At 49.1% G+C, this 13,625-nt stretch overlaps 1 protein-coding gene across 3 annotated transcripts in view; it reads left to right on the forward strand.

Annotated features, from left to right (window-relative positions):
- The first annotated feature begins 4,626 nt into the window (after nt 1-4,626).
- The window catches only part of AHCY (adenosylhomocysteinase), a 28,977-nt gene continuing 19,978 nt past the window's right edge, over nt 4,627-13,625 (forward strand). For 2 of the 3 annotated variants that reach the window (XM_011972441.1, XM_011972442.1), the window contains exons 1-3: nt 5,006-5,102; nt 11,413-11,603; nt 12,849-12,922. In XM_011972441.1, coding sequence (XP_011827831.1) covers nt 5,006-5,102; nt 11,413-11,603; nt 12,849-12,922 — 362 coding nt within the window. Of the gene's footprint in view, nt 4,805-5,005; nt 5,103-11,412; nt 11,604-12,848; nt 12,923-13,625 lie in introns of those variants that run through there. The other variant, XM_011972443.1, reaches the window with a different exon arrangement.

Raw genomic sequence — 13,625 nt, forward strand, 5'->3', positions numbered from 1 at the left:
GCATGTTCTCACTTATAAGTGGAAGCTAAATAATGAAAACGCATGAAAAGAAAGAGGGTAACGATGGACATGGGGCCTACTTGAGGGATGAGGGTGAGAAAAGGGAGAGGTTTAGGAAAAAAAAAAGCCTGTTGGGTACTGTGCTTAGTGCCCACGTGATGACATAATCTGTACACCAAACTCCCAAGCTACCAGTTTACCTGTGTGCCAAACTGGCACATGTACCCCTGAACTAAAATAAAAGTTACACTTTTTTTAAATTTAATGGGCGACAAAACTTTGCCATACACTCACCAACAATCAACATTATCATTTTTAATTAAACCTTTTATTTTGAGATACTTGTAGATGCACACGCAGTTGTAAGAAAACACAGAGGGCCGGGCGTGGTGGCTCACGCCTGTAATCCCAATACTTTGGGAAGCCAAGGCAGGTGGATCACCTGAGGTCAGGAGTTCGAGACCAGCTGGACCAATATACAGAAATCCCATCTCTACTAAAAATAGAAAATTAAGTGGGCGTGGTGGCACGTGCTTGTAATCCCAGCTACTCAGGGGGCTGAGGCACGAGAATTGCTTGAACTCGGGAGGAGGAGGTTGCGGTGAGCCAAGATTTTGCCATTGCATTCCAGCCTGGGCAACAAGAGTGAAACTCCGTCAAAAAAAAAAAAAAAAAATCTCAGCACTTTGGGAGGCCGAAGCGGGTGGATCATTTGAGGTCAGAAGTTCAAGACCAGCCTGGCCAACATGGTGAAATCCCATCTCTACTAAAAATACAAATATTAGCCGAGTGGTAGTGACACGCACCTGTAATCCCAGCTACTCAGGAGGCTGAGGCGGGAGAATGGCTTGAGCCTGGGAGAGGTGGAGGTTGTGATGAGCCTAGATTGCACCACTGCACTCCAGTCTGGGCGACAGAGTGAGACCCTGTCTCAAAAAAAAAAAAAAAAAAAAGAAAGAAAGAAAGAAAGAAAACACAGAGAAATCCCAATTCCCTTTACTCACTTTCTCCCAATGGTGACATCTTGCAAAACCATAGTAAAACATCTCAACTAGGATATTGACAATGATAAAGCAATATCCAGAACATTCCATCACCACAAAGTTTCCTCATGTTGCCCTTTTACAGCCACACTCACCTCTCTCTTGCTCCTGTCCCCTACTTAATACCTGGCAACCACCAATCTGTGGTTCATTTCTATAATTTGGTCATTTCAAGAATGTTATAGAAATGAAATGATATACTATGTAATATATTGGAATTGGTTTTTGTCACTCAGCATAATTCACTAAGGATTCATCCAGGTTGCTGCATTTATCAATAGTTCATTCCCTTTTATTGCTGAGTATTATTTCATGGTATGGCTGTACAAATTTGTTTAACTGTTCATCCACTAAAAGAATCTGGCTGGGCATGGTGGCTCATGCCTATAATCCCAGCACTTTGGGAGGCCAAGGCGGGAGGATCACTTAATGTCAAAAGTTCAAGACCAGTCTGGTCAACATGGTGAAATCCCGTCTCTATTAAAAATACAAAAATTATCCAGGTGTGGGAGTGTGTGCCTGTAGTACCAGCTACTTGGGAGGCTGAGGTACGAGAATCACTTTGAACCCAGGAGGCAGAGGTTGCAGTGAGCTGAGATCACGCCATTGCACTCCAGCCTGGGCAACAGAGCGAGACTCTGTCTCAAAAACAAACAAAAAAAGAAGCTGAAACAATAGGAAATTGGCTATATCAATTGTGATATATCCATAGGCTAGAATATTCTGTTGCCAGAGAGGTTGCATAAGGGCAGACTAAGGTGCTTGGACCTTCTCCTGAGACCAGCAGTCTCCAAAGTTTTGTTCATATGAACTTAACAGTACAAATATTAGCAAATATTTCATTAGCTGATATCTCAAAGCACAATATACAGTTAGGATGAGAGTCATCACTAATTAATGAGAGGGCATGTAAATTCATATTTCTTTTCTTTTTTTTTTTGAGACAGAGTCTTGTTCTGTCGCCCAGGCTGGAGTGCGGTGGTGTAATCGTGGCTCACTGCAACCTCCACTTCCTGGGTTCAAACGATTCTTGTGCCTCAGCCTGCTGAGTAGCTGAGTTTACGGACGTGCGCCACCATGTCTGGCTAATTTTTGTATTTTTAGTAGATACAGGGTTTCACTATGTTGGCCAGGCTGGTCTGGATCTCCTGACCTCAAGCGATCCACTCACTCCGGCTTCCAAAGTGCTAGGATTACAGGTGTGAGCCACTGCGCCTGGCCCGTAAATTCATATTTCAAAGTGTCTTTTTGATCATTGTTTTCTCAAATTTTATTACGTTCCTTACAACATGGCTGACAAAGACCAGCATTCATACCAGAAAGAGGTGACCTGTCAGCTGTGTCCTTTTCTACTTGTTTGCTGTGCTGGTAATTTTCACAGTATCTGGAACTTGCCATTTCTTTGCAGGAATATTTTGAAGCCATTTGTCTGTTTCATAGGACAACCTAGTAACATGATCCTACGTTTAGTTAGACTGACACGACTCATTACACACTGCAATGCACTGCAGAATGCTGAAAGGGATGTGTGAGGACCCTGCTGCCCACCCCCCAGGCGTGGACCCTCATTCACTCAGGAAGTCTCTGCTTGACATCTGCCCTCATGACATTGGCTCTCAGACAGAGGTCAGATGTACAGATCAAGTGAGGCCAAAACATTTACTATGTCATACAAGAGCTTAATTCTTATTTTTATTTTATGTATTTTTTTCGAGACAGAGTCTCTCTCTGTCACCCAGGCTGGAGTGCAGTGGTCCGATCTCTGCTCACTGCAAGCTCCGCCTCCCGGGTTCATGCCTTTCTCCTGCCTCAGCCTTCTGAGTAACTGGGACTATAGGCGCCCGCCCCCACCCCGGCTAATTTTTTTCTATTTTTAGTAGAGATGGGGTTTCACCGTGTTAGCCAGCATGGTCTCGATCTCCTGACCTGCTGATCCGCCTGCCTCCGCCTCCCAAAGTGCTAGGATTACAGGCGTGAGCCACGCGCCCGACCAGAAGACCTTTTTTTCTCATTTTTAGGTTAAAAAATGAATAGAGGCCGGACGTGGTGGCTAACGCCTGTAATCCCAGCACTTTGGGAGGTGGAGGCTGGCGGGTCACCTGAGGTCAGGAGTTCGAGACCAGCCTGACTGACATGGTGAAACCCCGTCTCTACTAAAAATACAAAATTAGGCAGGTGTGGTGGCACATGCCTGTAATCCCAGCTACTCGGGAGGCTGAGGCAGGAGAATCGCTTGAATCCGGGAGGCGGAGGTTGGAGTGAACTGAGATCATGCCACTGCACTCTAGCCTGGGCAACAAGAGTAAAACTCTGTTTCAAAAAAGGAAAAACAAAATTAGCCGGGTGTGGTGGTGCGTGCCTGTAATCCCAGTTACTCGGGAGGCTGAGATAGGAGAATTACTTGAACCAGGGAGGCAGAGGTTGCAGCCAGACTAGATGGTGCCACTGCACTCCAGTGTGGGCAACAGAGCGAGACTCCATTAAAAAAAAAAAAAAATTCAGGGGAAAAAAGCAATTAAAAAAAACCATAACTATAAAAATAATACAAATTACAAAACAACTATTTGCATGAACATTTACATTTTATTAGTTATAAGTAATCTAGATATGATTAAACTGTGTGGGGGAATGTGCGTAGGTTATATGCCAATACTACCTCATTTTATACGAGGGATTTGAGCATAGAAGGATTTTGCAGTCCACAGGGGTCCTGAAACCAATCCCTTCTTCCCATGCCTAGGGATGACTGAATTATACAGCAGCAAAAATGAATATACTCAAGCTATATGCATGAGTCTCACAAATACAATGCTCACAGAAAAAAGTAAGTTGCAGAAGGGTAAATACGGTTGATACATAAAGGTTTTAAACACAGAAAGAACTGTTTAATGACATACGGATGCAGTAAAAGTATAAGAAATGTATGCAAACTTATCTAAATTCAGGGTGGTGGTTACATGGAGTAAGGCGAATGTTTGGGATGTCAGTAGGTACCTGACAAATGACAACTTTACCTTTTTTTTTTTTTTTGAGATAGGGTCTTGCTCTTTCGCCCAGACTGGAGTGCTGTAGTGGGATGATAGCTCACGCAGCCTCGATCTCCAGGCTCAAGCGATCCTCCCTCCCGCCTCAGCGTCCCAAGTAGCTGGGACTACAAGCGCGCACCATCACGCCCGGCTAATTAAAAAAATTTTTTTTGTAGAGATGAGGTCTCACTATGTTGCCCAGGCTGGTCTTGAACTCCTGGGCTCAAGCGATCCTCCCGCCTTGGCCTCCCAAAGTGCTGGCTGGGATCACAGGCGTGAGCGACCGCCCCTGGCCTGCAACTTTACTTATAATAATCTGTGTGGTAGTTGTCATTTGGCCCATTTTACCGGAAATTGAGGCTCAGGGAAGTGAACTGGCGTAATTTCAGTTCCGCTGGGTTTTAACACTGAATTAACTGGCTGAACCTGCGAGAGGACGGCCGGGCTGGCTCTCAGGCCTCTCCCAGCGCTCCCTTCCGGACCGGTGAGTGAGACTCCCGCCCCGCCCTGCGCGTTGGGCCCCGCCCCAGCGGCTCATGAATATGCAAGTGCGAGGAAGATATTTAAAGGCGCCGGCGCCACGCGTATATCCCTACCCGGCGCCGCCCGCCTAGTGCGTGTCCGTAGACTGAGGCCCAGCCCCCTTCGCCTGTTTCTATCACGAGCGCCTCCAGCATGTCTGACAAACTGCCCTACAAAGTCGCTGACATCGGACTGGCTGCCTGGGGACGCAAGGCACCTGCAGCCGGTTGCTGCCGCTCGGCACCCGCCCGGGGCTTGTTCGTGGCGGGGGCTGCAGGGCCGACTCGGGGCGCTCTGGACCCCTGGAATCGCAGGTTCGGCGCGTTTCTGACCGCGCGCAGCCACCTGGAAGTTGGAGTTCTCGTGCGGCCGTGAGAGGGCCGTTACGGGTGGCCGCGGACTACAAGTCCCAGCATGCCCCGCGACGCCGGGGCTGCCGCGCGGGCTGAGAGCCGCAAACGGGCGGCGTGCTCCGTGGGAGAGCACACCTGGCCGCGGCCTGGGACGGCTGGCACCTGCTGGACCCTGCTCAGGGGGCCTACGCCCGGCCTCCTGGGCCTGGACCGGACCCTGTCCAGCTGGGCGGCCCCGACGAGGTTCCCCCCTTCTCTGGGCCTCCTGCAGGGACGACGAGGGCACTGGTGCCCCGGAAGGTGTATGAAAAGAGGCCTGGAAAGCGAGCCCCAGGCCGGCTCCGGTCCTTTCCCGTGGGACTTTGGGCCAGTTACCCAAACTGTGGGGTCCCCCACCCCGCCAGCAGGGGCAGCCTTGCAGAAATCTTGAAGAAAATTTGGAGTGGTTAGAAAAATCCTGCTGTCCCACCGATTGAAGTGTGATACAGGGATAGTTAAACGTTTACTTAGCGTTTCCTGTGGGATCGGCCCTGCCTTCTAGGTTTATTTTAGTCTTATGGCTCTGTAGGGAAGCTGTTCTCGTTTTATAATGAGAATCCTGAGGCAGAGGTAACTTGCCCTCAGTCTTACAGCTGGTGGTGATGGAGCAAGATTGGAACGCAGGCCATCTAGACCTCTGAGCGTACCCTTTCACCACTGTGTGCAAGCGAATACACGCGGAACAATCCTAATGAATTTTCAGCAAAAACCAGTTCAGTCTGGCTAGTAGCTTTTCAAGTAACTTGGACACTATTAGACCGGGTGTGGTGGCTCACCCCTGTAATCCCCGCACTTTGGGAGGCCCAGGTGGGAGAATCACTTGAGGTCAAGAGTTTGAGACCAGCCTCGCCAACGTAGTGAAACGCTATCTCTACTAAAAACGCAAAAATTATCCGGGCGTGGTGGCGGGCGCCTTCAATCCCAGCTACTTGGTAGGCTGAGGCGGGAGAATTGAACTGGGAAACGGAGGTTACAGTGAGCCGAGATTGCACCACCACACTCCAGCCTGGGCAACAGAGCAAGACCCTGTCTCAAAAAAAAAAAAAAAAAAAAAGACACTATTAAGTCTGGAGAATGGCATCCACGTTTATGGGACACTTGCTGTATATCTGGTGATTTACATGTGTTTACAGAATAGTCTTCATAGAGGTGGACATTATCCCCTGATAGAGCATGAAACTGAGGCCCTTGGGAAGTGACTTGCAAAGATTCAGTTAAAGTAGTTCATCAACTTGCTACCAGAGTAGACTGTCTCCATTGTGTGAATGCTGAAACTGAACCCAGAAAAGTTATGTCAAGGTCACATCAATAGTAGAACTGGAATGGGGGCTTCTCATACTGTGGAGAGATTAGTGGGTCAGGATTGGGGCCATTGGGTTACGTGGGTGGAGATAAAGCTGGTTTTGGGAGAGAGGGAGCTTAGATGGGTGGGACTGGAGGAAGGAGGCCCTGCTGTATGCCAGATCTTGATCATATGGCATTTTCTTTACTTGGGGTGTATAGCAAGCTAGGGATGATTATCCTCACTTTACAGATGAAGAAACTGATGTTTAGAGGGGCTCTTGCTGTTGTTCCTCTTGGGTTGTCCTGGGGACAGGTGTTCTTGTGACTTCTGCAAGTCCTTAGCTCCAGAGATTGGAGCATCTACCCTCTCCTGTGCCCTTGGAGTTGAGGGTCCCACAGAAAACCGTGGGGCTGGCACAGTGTCCTCGAGGGCACCGAAGGAGTTACTTTTAGCTGGAGGGACATGTAGTGGTGGAGGGGTGGAGCTTAGCAGCACAGGGCATAACCCATTGTCCCATACAGCCGGGCCCCTCCCAGGAGGGGCCTTGAGAGGGGCCTCTGCTGCAGCCCTGCCTGACTGCCAGTTCTGGTTCTGCTGTTAATTGGCTATGGAACCTGCAGCAAACTCCTCTCTGGGTTCTTTCCTCCTTAGTAAATGCTGGGACTCAGGCTAGGTTCAGATTTGTGTTGTTTTTCTTTGCCACCCTTGTCATGTGCCAGCCCCTCTCATGGATCTTCTTTCATTCAGTTCTGATGACAGATATGGTCAGTAAACAGTTGCTGACCCCTTCTCTGAGCCAGGTCATGCTGAAGACACAAAGGTGACCCAAGGACAGGGGTGGCACAGATATGCCATTTTATGTGAGCAGATCTGCCACTTGTCTGTCTCCATGGTCACCACCCCAGTTCTGGTCTCTCTCCTTGCAGGTCTCCCGGGATCTCTTGCTCCACAGATCCACGCAGCAGCCAATGGGGTCTTTTCAAAAGATAAAGCTGGTCTTTGAATGCTGGCCCCCTGAAAACTGTAGACTCCCCACTTCACTGGGACTGAAGTCCCAACTCATCTTACCCCTCTATTTGAGTCACCCTGGTGCCCTCTTTGTTCCTCTAGCAGGGATATACTAAGTTATTTCCTGTTTCCAGGTTTTTTTTCAGCACCTACTGTGTGCCAGGTACTGTATTAGGTGCTTGGGAGGAGACTTCCAGGCCGATAACTGCTTGGGTTAAAGCCCTGAGGTGGGAATGAGTGGAGCTTGCCTGAAGTCGGTCAGGAAACCTGTGTGTTGAGCAGCTAGTGAAGGGGGGAAGTGGAGAGATGGAGGAGGGGCAGGCAGTCATGCAGATGGGGCCCGAAGATTGAGGGAAGCCATTGGAGAATTTGCTTGTTTTGTTTAGTAGAATAATGGAGGTGATGTAACTTACATTTTTAAAAGCCTCCCTCCTCTGGCTACTGTGGGGAGAATGGCATGTTAGAGCATGGGACCAGTGAAGAGGCTGTAGCAGTGTCCAACTGAGAAGTGGCAGTTTATTTATTTCTTTCTTGTTCTTTTTTATTGGAGACAGAGTCTCCCTCTTTCACCCAGGCTGGAGTTCAGTGGTGCTATTTTGGCTCACTGCAACCTCTGCCTCCCGGGTTCAAGTGATTCTCCTGCCTCAGCCTCCTGAGTAGCTGGGATTATAAGTGCCCGCCACCATGCTCGACTAATTTTTGTATTTTTAGTAGAGATGGGGTTTCACCATGTTGGCCCAGTGGTCTGGAACTCCTGACCTCAAGTGATCCGCCTGCCTCGGCCTCCCAAAGTGCTGGGATTACAGGCTGTGAGCCACCGCGCCTGGCCTGAGAAGTGACACTTTAGATGAAGGTGGTGAGATGCGGTTGGATTGCTTATATATTTCGCTTGTTGAGCCAGAAACATGCGGATTGAGGTGAAAGGGGAAAAGAGGAATCAAATCCTAAGTTTTTGGGCAGAGTTGCTGGTTGAATGGTGGTTTCATTTCCTAAAATGGGAAGACTGGGAGAGTAACGGGTAGTGGGGGCAAGGAGCCACGAGGACTCCAACATGACACGTAATAGATCCGATTGGACATCCAAGTGGAGGTGCCGTGGAGGCGGTTGGATCACATTGAATCTTAAGTTCAGGGGAGTAGTTTCGGTTGGAGGTAAATACGTGGGAGTCATCCGGGTAGAGAAGGTATGTAAAGCCATAAGACTGGATGAGCTTAATTGGTAAACATTAGAGAACTGGGAGATGATGAAGCCCTGAGGGCCCCCAAACGCTAAAGTCTTAGCTAAAGAGGAACCAGGAAGGTAGGTGGAAAAGCACAAGACAGAGTCGCAGAAGCCAAGTAAAGAAGGGGTTTCAGGAAGGAGGACAAGTAGTTTGTGCGATCTGCGCTGCTGGGAGAAACATGGTCATGGGTAATTTTGCATTAGGTGTGGAGGTCAGGCTGGTCTTGGGACAAAAGAGCAGTTTCAGTGGAGTATGGAAGTCCTTAAGAAGGAGAGGGGATGTGGAATCGGGCTCCATGGAGCAGGGATAGCTCATCTATTTTATTTTATTTTATTTTTTTGACTGAGTCTCACTCTGTCACCCAGGCTGGAGTGCAGTGGCATGATCTTGGCTCATTGTAGCCTCTGCCTCCCAGATTCAAGTGATGCTCCTGCCAGCCTCCTGAGTAGCTGGGATTACAGTCACTCACCACCACACCTGGCTAATTTTTGTATTTTTAGTAGAGATGGTGTTTCACCATGTTGGTCAGGCTGTTCTTGAACTCCTGACCTCAAGTGATCTGCCCACCTTGGCCTCCCAAAGTGCTGAGATGACAGGTGTGAGCCACCACGCCTGGCCAGCTCATCTTTGGTAACAGGAAAGAGTGCCTGGTCTGAAGCTGTAGATGACTGCTATAGGTGACTGGTGGATTCCATAGGGGAAAAGTGGGCTGGTTCTGAATTCATCTCAGTGAATTGGAAGGTGAGATTGTTATTCGATGGGGAAAGGTGTTGGAGGGTTGAGGAGAGTAGAAAATGGGAGTAAATTTACTAGGAAAATGTCATAAGATTGCTGCAATATGCTATGTGTCTTTTATGATCTTAACAAATGTGATGTGTTGGCCAGGTGTGGTGGCTCACACCTGTAATCCCAGCACTTTGGGGGGCTGAGGCGGGTGGATCACAAGGTCAGGAGTTCAAGACCAGCCTGGCCAACATGGTGAAACCCTGTGTCCTCTAAAAATACAAAAATTAGCTGGGCATAGTGACGCATTCCTGTAATCCTAACTATTGGGGAGGCTGAGGCAGGAGAATTGCTTGAACTGGGACCCTGGAGGTGGAGGTTGCAGTGAGCTGAGATCGCACCACTGCACCCCGGCCTGGTCTACAGAGCCAGACTATGTCTCAAAAATAAATAAATAAATAATTAAATGTGATGTCTTGGTGTGGTTGTGATTGTGGTTGTGATTGTCCTCCTGTTCAGTGGCTCTGGTGCAGTGGAGGGTCGGGTTTAATTGGGCTGAGAGTTTTGCCAAGTGAGTTCTCAAAGGGAAAGGGGGCAGAAGGGACAGCAGAAATTGGTAGGATGAATTGAATAGAAGTTCTGACCTGACAGGCCACAGCCTTGTTGGAGCTCCCTCCAGAGAGGGAGAAACCCAGAAAGATGAGATGTGGTTAGAGTTGGGTGCTTGAAGTCCAGATTTCCAATGACAGCTATCATTGGTGATGGCCTACCGGGGTAGGAGGGCTGGGGTGGGTGGCTTGAGTTGAGGCACAGCCGGAGTGGTCTCTCATGCAGGAGGCATGTTTCATCTCTGAAATTGTTACAATGCACTGTAGGAAGCTGACTGACTTAGATAGTTTTATTATTAAATTCTTAGATTATTAAATTCTCTACAGCATTCTTTGCCTCCCACCGCCTACCTCTTTGGGTGATTGGCAGGATCTAACCTTCCCTAAAGATAAAAATCACCAGGAGTCTTAGGCCTGCTGAATCAGATTTTCCAGGAGAGATTTACAAGCATGCCAGAGGAGCATTCCTTATCGGGGAAGTCTGCAAACTTTGACCTAGGGACTGACCTAGGGTATGACCTTGGAAATGGACCAAGTGTGATAGGGGAGAGAGGAGGTTGAAATGGATCAGAGGGAAGAGTATTGAGATAGTGAGTTAGCTTGTAATAATATCCTTCTTTCCTGCCTGAGAATTTGAACAAATTCGAGACATTTTAGGTGGCAGATAGCACCTGAAATATACTTTTTATTACTAATAACCTTGAAGCCAGAGGATGTAGATTAGTATTTTAGGTGGCAGATAGCACCCGAAATACTACCTTTTATTACTAATAACCTGGAAGCCAGAGGATATAGATTAATATGAAATCCAAATGATCCTGCTGACTGAACCCTCAGATACAGCAGTTACCCAGTCAGTTGCAGGCAAGGTAGGCCAGGGTTGGTTGGTCTCTGGAAGAGCAGAGAACACCAGCTTCCTGCAAGTGGGCAGGTGAGTGCTTGCTTGCAGAAAGAAGGGAGAGCTAAGCTGAGCACACCATTTATTCCTGTCAGTTTTACTGGTCAGGCAAGCTCACCCCACCTCCCCTGGGGCAGAGAGGCCAAGAGCATTAGTTATACGGATGAGTTCCTCCAGCTGAAAAGAAACATGGTGGGGGGGGAAGCATTTTCACGTCTAAAAGGAGATCAAGGAACTGTCATATCCAAAGTGTTAGATAGTGTTGATGAGCGCTGAATCACCAGCAGTGATGACTGAGAGAGGGCTATGGAGAACCAGAAGCTAGCGTCTTTAGGGAGTGAGGAGTGACCTGGAGGTTGATAGGTGTCAGCAGAAAGGCAGGGTAGTGGGAAGTGTCATGTGAGCTGTTTTCAAAGGGGCACTTCTTTATGTTGTAATTTTTGTGTCCCTGTGTGATTAAATGTGTTCTCCCACAAGTCAGAAAGGGGCAGGTAGGCAGGGACCATGTCTTTCTTGAGTACTCTGGCTTCATAAATACTTGTTGAACGAGTGAGAGAATGCGGTGACAGTGCTAAGCCCTGGTGTGTTGAGTCCACACGTGGATCGGGGTCCACACACAGTGACTGCCCCTCTGGGTTGGTGGGACAAAGGGGCTCACAGAACTCCCACCTATTTCTCCCCGTAGCTGACATCGGACTGGCTGCCTGGGGACGCAAGGCCCTGGACATTGCTGAGAACGAGATGCCGGGCCTGATGCGTATGCGGGAGCAGTACTCGGCCTCCAAGCCACTGAAGGGCGCTCGTATTGCTGGCTGCCTGCACATGACAGTGGAGACGGCCGTCCTCATTGAGACCCTCGTCGCCCTGGGTGCTGAGGTGAGGCCCACAGCTGTATCACCCCAGAGTCCTTGCCCTCCCTGGATTCAGCCAGGGAAGAAGACAGCTGTGCCGGGGTGGGGACCTTCCAGGTGTGGAGCCAACCCCGGGCCTGGAGGGGCTCCTCCCTCTCATTGGGTTTCCTCTCTGTTGCCCAGTGCTGCCACACTTTGTGGTGAGTGTTCTGCAGATTTTCTTCCTGGCTGGGAAGGTCACTGTTGGCTACCCTCAAGGCATCCTCCTGATGGATGCTCTGTCAGGAAAAACTCAATGCCCATGTCCTACTTAGTCCTGTAAGGGCCAGCTTGCCTTGGCCCTCCTGGGGTCACAGGCCTACCCTGGACCCATCATGGTTGGCCAGATGATGGCAGCTCTGATTGGTTCAGCCTGGGTCATGTGTGCCAATGAATGACAGCTCTCCTGAGGTCTGAGAGTCAAGAAGCGAGCTGGTTTTGCAAAGCAGGGTAGGACAGTGCAGTCAAAACCCACAGAGGGGCTCAGGGCTCAGTCCTTGGACCTCTTCTTTCTTTTCAGCATTCACTCTTGGCGGTCTGATTTTATAGCTTTAGATACTATTTATCTGGTGATGACTCCCACATTTTTGTACTAGCCTGGACTTCTCCTGGAACTCCAGACTGGCATATCCAGGAGCGAGGGCATTGACGCTACCTGGAAGTCTAGTACTCATCTCAGGCAGAACACGTTCAAACAGACTCAGGATTTTCTGCCCACTCCTCTTCCCGAAGCCTTCCCCACCTGAGTAAATGGAACCTCCACTCCAGCCTTCTGGGTTCTCTCAGTTCAAGAATCTGGGAGTCATCTCCTCCCCACCCTTTCCTCCCCGCTCCCAACCTCTTTTACTCCAACAACTCATCCCTCAGCAAATCCTGTCAGTGCAGCCTTCAGAGTAGACCCAGGATGTGGCAACTTCTCATCACCTCCACTGCTGCTGTCATATTTCTTGTCTGGAGTCTTCTCCAACAGTTTCTTCAGTTGTCTCCTTGCTGCTGCCCTTTCCCTTCCACACAGCACCAGAGTGAGGTTTTAAAACCTGAGTTGGATCTCACCTCTGCTCTGGCTCCCATCTACCCACCCAGTGTCCCCAGGCTGTGATCCTAGAGCTTGCTGTGCCTAGATCCCAAGCCTGTCCCCACTACCCGAAGAGCTCTCCCTTTTCCTTGCCCAGCGTCCCTTGTGCTTTTGAGCCACTGGTGACCAACAGCCTTGTTTTGATGGCTCTTCTAGGTGCAGTGGTCTAGCTGCAATATCTTCTCCACCCAGGACCATGCGGCAGCTGCCATTGCCAAGGCTGGCATTCCGGGTGAGTCCTGCTTGCAGCTGGGACATGTGGAATTTGTGAAGGGCCTCTGCCTTCTTTGCTTCACTGACTGCTAGAGCAACAGACTTCCTTACATTACAGAAGGGGAGAGGAGTAACGGCCACAAAATCCTAGCCCAGCGACCCATAGGAAAGAGCTGCTTTGTCCCATCATCGTCTCAAATCCTGTGGAAGTTGTTTATTGACCCAAGTCAAGCCGTGTAACCAGGAAGAGCAAGATCTTATGATTGGGAACTAAATGATGAAGCGGAGGGGAAGTTCATTAAAGGAAGGATGTGGATCTCTTTCCAAAGAACTGGGGAGGGCTACGGGGCAGAAAAAGAGGTTCACTGCCTAGGGTATGGCGGTCTAAAGGACTGAGGAAGGACCAAGACTAACGAGAAAGGAGCTTTCACAGGCTGGGCCCATGTCTGCTTGGACTTGGGGAGGGGAGTGGTTAGATCTGACGCAGCGATTAAATAGGACATTCACAATTCCTTCTAACCAACCATAGGTGGAGAGGAGGGAGTGGCACAGTGCTCCTTCACAGACTGACCAGGGCTGAATGGGCATGGCACCCATTCCTCAGCCTTGACTGGGCACCATCCTTTCTTCTGGGAAAGGCCTTGTGGCCTTGTTTTCTTTCTTTTTTCTTTTTTTTTTCTTTTCTTTTGTCTCTCTTTTTTTTTTTTTTTTTTTTTTTTT

This window comes from Mandrillus leucophaeus, unplaced genomic scaffold (assembly GCF_000951045.1).
Source record: "Mandrillus leucophaeus isolate KB7577 unplaced genomic scaffold, Mleu.le_1.0 Scaffold129, whole genome shotgun sequence".
NCBI classification, from domain to species: Eukaryota; Metazoa; Chordata; class Mammalia; order Primates; family Cercopithecidae; genus Mandrillus; species Mandrillus leucophaeus.